Source organism: Lepidochelys kempii, chromosome 1, assembly GCF_965140265.1.
Source record: "Lepidochelys kempii isolate rLepKem1 chromosome 1, rLepKem1.hap2, whole genome shotgun sequence".
NCBI classification, from domain to species: domain Eukaryota; kingdom Metazoa; phylum Chordata; order Testudines; family Cheloniidae; genus Lepidochelys; species Lepidochelys kempii.
The window spans coordinates 299,300,946-299,308,054 of NC_133256.1; the positions used below are offsets into that span (position 1 = coordinate 299,300,946).

At 48.5% G+C, this 7,109-nt stretch overlaps 1 protein-coding gene across 1 annotated transcript; it reads right to left on the reverse strand.

The window, feature by feature from the left end:
* Positions 1-4,555: 4,555 nt before the first annotated feature.
* On the reverse strand, positions 4,556-6,287 carry LOC140910211 (uncharacterized). Its single transcript, XM_073340679.1, has 2 exons — positions 5,685-6,287; positions 4,556-5,097 (listed from the first exon to the last, which is right to left on the reverse strand). Exons 1-2 carry the CDS (start codon positions 6,265-6,267, stop codon positions 4,556-4,558), a joined length of 1,125 nt encoding a protein of 374 aa, XP_073196780.1. The 5' UTR covers positions 6,268-6,287.
* Between the last annotated feature and the right edge of the window lie 822 nt (positions 6,288-7,109).

Consider the following 7,109-nt stretch of genomic DNA (forward strand, 5'->3'; position numbering starts at 1 on the left):
AATTGGAGGACTGGGAACTATACCCAGTCAGCCAGTGCAGATAAGACTTTGGTAGCCTGGATGGAGAAAGCTATAGTGACCTGACCAGTCTGGCCAGGTCATGAAGAGGGAGCATCCTGACTTATAAATAGGAAGCATTGGAACTCCTGGAGCATGGGTGGGGATGCAGGGCAAATGAGAGACAGGAGGGGGCATGAGACCAGGCAGAACTATTCCCCAGACACAGCCATGAAGAGGCATCCCATCGGGATGTAGAGAATCCCATGTCAGCCAGCTTCCTCCAAGAACTATTGACTTCTTCCAGAAAACCACCCTTGCCACCATGGATGTCACTTCCCAAACTGGGGTTCGTGAATATTACAGGGGGTTCAGGAATATTACAGGGGGTTCTTAGGAAAAAATTTCCTAATGGCGGACAGAGCTGTCCCTGGGGACCCCAAGCAGCATGGGGCCAGCAGCCCAGATTCCGTGGACTTCCAAGAGCATCAAAGCAAGCATATCTATCACACTGAGGAGATTTAAACTTCAAGATACCTTATAAGAAATGGAAAGGGAGGTGGATATTTTTTGCTGTTTTTAAAATTAAATAGGCAGCTAGTATTGTTTTTAAAATTATTATGAAGAACAAGTTTAAGCTTTGTTTTAACATGCATTGTTTGCCTGGACTGCTCAAGACCTGAATGCTTGTGCAAGAGGAACTCTTTGAGCTGGCTTCTTAAATAGCTTCATGCTGTTTCACATCTGATACTCCTTGATGAAACATAGGAGCCTTGTCTTATAACAGGCTTATTCAACGTGATACAAGCTATGAAAGTGAAATCTTGGAAGAGTGTTGCCATTTTCATGATGTAATAAAAATACTGTAATGATAAATAATAAATAGTGTGTAATAAGCATGTCATAAAAACAAATTTTATATTCTAAATTTTATTTAGATCACTGCTTTTATAATTTATACTCAGGTAAAGGAGAAAATCCCTGGAAATATTCATTTTTAGGAGGTGGTTCACGAGACTTGACATTTTAGTGAAAGGGGTTCACAGGTTGTTAAAGTTTGGGAACCACTGCTATACACCAACATCCCTAACAATGATGAATCTCTGCCTCTTCAAATATCTCCAAGATAATGTTCAACACTTGGAAATCCACCCTAAAGGCATCATCAAACTCATCCATTGCATTCTCACCCACAACAACTTCACATTTAAAACAAACACTTTGTCCAAACCCTATCAACAGCTATGGGCACTAGGATGGATCCCCAGTATGCCAGCTTCTTCATGTCCCACCTTCTGTATTTCTGTAAGTATTTCTGGAAAAATGCACCACAAAACCAATGATACATACCTGAGATATACCAATGATATCTTCTTTCTCTTAACAGACTACATAAATTCCCTCAAAGATTTCCACACAATTTCAACACCCGCCACCCATCCATCAAAGTCTCTCTAGAACACTCCCAGATCAGTATCAAATTCCTGGACATCACAATGTTTCAACTACGAAACCCTACTATATACAAGAAACCCATGGTTTCGACACTTACCTCCAGAGGTCCAGAAACCACACCTGACACACCAAGAAATCTATAATCTACAGCCAGGCATTCAGATAATACAGAATTTGCTCAAGAGAAAAACTCTGGGATACACAGCTAAGCACACTTAAAACTGCCTTCACTAAGAGTATGTCTACACTACGAAATTAGGTCGAATTTATAGAAGTCGTTTTTTTTTAAATCGGTTTTATATATTCGAGTGTGTGTGTCCCCACAGAAAATGCTCTAAGTGCATTAAGTGCATTAACTTGGCGGAGCGCTTCCACAGTACCGAGGCAAGCGTCGACTTCCGGAGCGTTGCACTGTGGGTAGCTATCCCACAGTTCCCGCAGTCTCCGCTGCCCATTGGAATTCTGGGTTGATATCCCAATGCCTGATGGGGCTAAAACATTGTCACGGGTGGTTCTGGGTACATATCGTCAGGCCCCCGTTCCCACCCTCCCTCCCCCCGTGAAAGCAAGGGCAGACAATCATTTCGCGCCTTTTTTCCTGAGTTACCTGTGCAGACGCCATACCACGGCAAGCATGGAGCCAGCTCAGGTAACCGTCACCCTATGTCTCCTGGGTGCTGGCAGACGCGGTACGGCTTTGCTGCACAGTAGCAGCAACCCATTGCCTTCTGGCAGCAGACGGTGCAATACGATTGGTAGTCGTCCTCGTCGTGTCCGAGGTGCTCCTGGCCACGTCGGCTGGGCGCGCCTGGGCAGACATGGGCGCAGGGACTAAATTTGGAGTGACTTGACCAGGTCATTCTCTTTAGTCCTGCAGTCCTATTGAACCGTCTTATGGTGAGCGGGCAGGCGATACGGACTGCTAGCAGTCGTACTGTACCATCTTCTGCCAGGCAGGCAAGAGATGAGGATTGCTAGCAGTCGTATTGTACCATCTTCTGCCAGGCAGGCAAGAGATGAGGATTGCTAGCAGTCGTATTGTACCATCTTATGCCAGGCAGGCAAGAGATGAAGATGGCTAGCAGTCGTATTGTACCATCTTCTGCCAAGCAGCCATGAGATGTGGATGGCATGCAGTCCTTCTGCACCGTCTGCTGCCAGCCAAAGATGTAAAGGATAGATGGAGTGGGTCAGAACAAGAAATAGACCAGATTTGTTTTGTACTCATTTTCCTCCTCCCCTGTCTAGATCACACTGCAGTCAGTCACAGAGAAGGCGCAGCGAGGTTAATCTAGCCATGTATCAATCAGAGGCCAGGCTAACCTCCTTGTTCCAATAACAACGATAACTTTGGTGCACCATTTCTTATTGGAACCCTCCGTGCAGTCCTGCCTGAAATACTCCTTGATGTACAGGCACACCCTTTGTTGATTTTAGCTCCCTGAAGCCAACCCTGTAAGCCGTGTCGTCAGTCGCCCCTCCCTCCGTCAGAGCAACGGCAGACAATCGTTCCGCGCCTTTTTTCTGTGTGGACGCCATACCAAGGCAAGCATGGAGGCCGCTGAGCTCATTTTGGCAATTAGGAGCACATCAACCACCACACGCATTATCCAGCAGTATATGCAGCACCAGAACATGGCAACGCGATACCGGGCGAGGAGGCGACGTCAGCGCGGTCCCGTGAGTGATCAGGACATGGACACAGATTTCTCTGAAAGCATGGTCTCTGCCAATGCATGCATCATGGTGCTAATGGGGCAGGTTCATGCTGTGGAACGCCGATTCTGGGCTCGGGAAACAAGCACAGACTGGTGGGACCGCATAGTGTTGCAGGTCTGGGACGATTCCCAGTGACTGCGAAACTTTTGCATGCGTAAGGGCACTTTCATGGAACTTTGTGACTTGCTTTCCCCTGCCCTGAAGCGCATGAATACCAGGATGAGAGCAGCCCTCACAGTTGAGAAGCGAGTGGCGATAGCCCTGTGGAAGCTTGCAACGCCCGACTGCTACCGGTCAGTTGGGAATCAATTTGGAGTGGGCAAATCTACTGTGGGGGCTGCTGTTATGCAAGTAGCTCACGCAATCAAAGATCTGCTGATATCAAGGGTAGTGACCCTGGGAAATGTGCAGGTCATAGTGGATGGCTTTGCTGCAATGGGATTCCCTAACTGTGGTGGGGCTATAGACGGAACCCATATCCCTATCTTGGCACCGGAGCACCAAGCCGCCGAGTACATAAACCGCAAGGGGTACTTTTCGATAGTGCTGCAAGCTCTGGTGGATCACAAGGGACGTTTCACCAACATCAACGTGGGATGGCCGGGAAAGGTACATGACGCTCGCATCTTCAGGAACTCTGGTCTGTTTCAAAAGCTGCAGGAAGGGACTTTATTCCCAGACCAGAAAATAACTGTTGGGGATGTTGAAATGCCTATATGTATCCTTGGGGACCCAGCCTACCCTTTAATGCCATGGCTCATGAAGCCGTACACAGGCAGCCTGGACAGTAGTCAGGAGCTGTTCAACTACAGGCTGAGCAAGTGCAGAATGGTGGTAGAATGTGCATTTGGACGTTTAAAGGCGTGCTGGCGCAGTTTACTGACTCGCTTAGACCTCAGCGAAACCAATATTCCCACTGTTATTACTGCTTGCTGTGTGCTCCACAATATCTGTGAGAGTAAGGGGGAGACATTTATGGCGGGGTGGGAAGCTGAGGCAAATCGCCTAGCTGCTGGTTACGCGCAGCCAGACACCAGGGCGGTTAGAAGAGCACAGGAGGGCGCGGTACGCATCAGAGAAGCTTTGAAAACCAGTTTCATGACTGGCCAGGCTACGCTGTAAAAGTTCTGTTTGTTTCTCCTTGATGAAACCCCCCGCCCCTTGGTTCACTCTACTTCCCTGTAAGCTAACCACCCTCCCCTCCTCCCTTTAATCACCGCTTGCAGAGGCAATAAAGTCATTGCTGCTTCACAGTCATGCATTCGTTATTCATTCATCACACAAATAGGGAGATGACTACCAAGGTATCCCAGGAGGGGTGGTGGAGGAGGGAAGGAAAATGCCACACAGCACTTTAAGCACAGCACTTTAAAAGTTTACAACTTTAAAATTTATTGAATGACAGCCTTCTTTTTTTTGGGCAATCCTCTGTGGTGGAGTGGCTGGTTGGCCGGAGGCCCCCCCACCGCGTTCTTGGGCGTCTGGGTGTGGAGGCTATGGAACTTGGGGAGGAGGGCGGTTGGTTACAGAGGGGCAGCAGTGGCAGTCTGTGCTCCAGCTGCCTTTGCTGCAGCTCAACCATACACTGGAGCATTCTGGTTTGGTCCTGCAGCAGCCTCAGCATTGAATCCTGCCTCCTCTCATCACGCTGCCGCCAAATTTGAGCTTCAGCCCTGTCTTCAGCCCGCCACTTACTCTCTTCAGCCCGCCACTTACTCTCTTCAGCCCTCCACCTCTCCTCCCGGTCATTTTGTGCTTTCCTGCACTCTGACATTATTTGCCTCCACGCATTCGTCTGTGCTCTGTCAGTGTGGGAGGACAGCATGAGCTCGGAGAACATTTCATCGCGAGTGCGTTTTTTTTTCTTTCTAAGCTTCACTAGCCTCTGGGAAGGAGAAGATCCTGTGATCATTGAAACACATGCAGCTGGTGGAGAAAAAAAAAGGGATAGCGGTATTTAAAAAGACACATTTTATAAAACAGTCGCTACACTCTTTCAGGGTAAACCTTGCTGTTAACATTACATACATAGCACATGTGCTTTCGTTACAAGGTCGCATTTTGCCTCCTCCCACCGCGTGACTACCCCCTCAACCTTCCCCCCTCCCTGTGGCTAACAGCGGCGAACATTTCTGTTCAGCCACAGGCAAACAGCCCAGCAGGAATGGGCTATACTGAGTGTCCTTGAAGAAAAGCACCCTATTTCAACCAGGTGACCATGAATTATATCTCACTCTCCTGAGGATAACACAGAGAGATAAAGAACGGATTTTGGTTGAATGCCAGCAAACATACACTGCAATGCTTTGTTCTACAGTGATTCCCGAGTATGTGTTACTGGCCTGGAGTGATAAAGTGTCCTACCATGAAGGACGAAATAAGGCTGCCCTCCCCAGAAACCTTTTGCAAAGGCTTTAGGACTACATCTAGGAGAACCGCAAATGCCAGGGCAAAGTAATCCTTTCACATGCTTGCTTTTAAACCATGTATAGCATTTTAAAAGGTACACTCACCAGAGGTCCCTTCTCCGCCTGCTGGGTCCAGGAGGCAGCCTTGGGTGGGTTCGGGGGGTACTGGCTCCAGGTCTAGGGTGAGAAACAGTTCCTGGCTGTCGGGAAAACCGGTTTCTCCGCTTGCTTGCTGTGAGCTATCTACAACCTCCTCCTCATCATCATCTTCTTCGTCCCCAAAACCTGCTTCCGTATTGCCTCCATCTCCATTGAAGGAGTCAAACAACACGGCTGGGGTAGTGGTGGCTGAACCCCCTAAAATGGCATGCAGCTCATCATAGAAGCGGCATGTTTGGGGCTCTGACCCAGAGCGGCTGTTCGCCTCTCTGGTTTTCTGGTAGGCTTGCCTCAGCTCCTTCAGTTTCACGCGGCACTGCTTCGGGTCCCTGTTATGGCCTCTGTCCTTCATGCCCTGGGAGATTTTCACAAAGGTTTTGGCATTTCGAAAACTGGAACGGAGTTCTGATAGCACGGATTCCTCTCCCCAAACAGCGATCAGATCCCGTACCTCCCGTTCGGTCCATGCTGGAGCTCTTTTGCGATTCTGGGACTCCATCATGGTCACCTGTGCTGATGAGCTCTGCATGGTCACCTGCAGCTTGCCACGCTGGCCAAACAGGAAATGAGATTCAAAAGTTTGCGGTTCTTTTCCTGTCTACCTGGCCAGTGCATCTGAGTTGAGAGTGCTGTCCATAGCGGTCAGAATGGAGCACTCTGGGATAGCTCCCGGAGGCCAATACCATCGAATTGTGTCCACAGTACCCCAAATTCGAGCTGGGAACGTCGATTTAAGCGCTAATCCACTTGTCAGGGGTGGAGTAAGGAAATCGATTTTAAGAGCCCTTTAAGTCGAAATAAAGGGCTTCACTGTGTGGACGGGTGCAGGTTTAAATCGATTTAACGTTGCTAAATTCGACCTAAAGTCCTAGTGTAGACCAGGGCTAAGCAAGGACACACCGCCAGAAATGTAGATCACATAATGGATGGGTCACCCAAATATCCTGGGAGAATTTGCTTCCATACAGAAAAGAGAGAGAGAGAAGAAAAACCCCACTGATTGCACACCCCTAGTTGTCACTAGCACACCACACTGGGATCCATATGGTGTATTATCAAACTGTTAAAACCCATACTTGATGGGGACCACAGCTTGAAAGAAATCTTTCCTGAACCCTCTCTTCTGGCCTTCAAACAACTCCCTCAATTTCATTATCTGAAGCAAGTATCCCGCAGACCAGAACACAGCAACTCAAAATGGCACAAGACCCTGCCAGAATAGCAGATGCAAACCCTGAGGGCAATGGACAACACCCCCCCCCCAACGTATCTGGCAAGATCCATGGTCCTATACATGCCTATCACAGTATGTGGTATACCCCATCCAGCTCACTCCATGCCCCAACAAAATGTGGGAGAAACAAGACAATC

What these genes read in the sequence shown, in the direction of transcription:
- LOC140910211 (XM_073340679.1), bottom strand. Translation starts at nt 6,267, where the DNA reads ATGCAGAGCTCATCAGCACAGGTGACCATGATGGAGTCCCAGAATCGC. An exon ending in AGGCGGAGAAGGGACCTCTG is followed by an intron (nt 5,098 to 5,684) that starts GTGAGTGTACCT and finishes TTTCTCCACCAG; the next exon opens with CTGCATGTGTTTCAATGATC.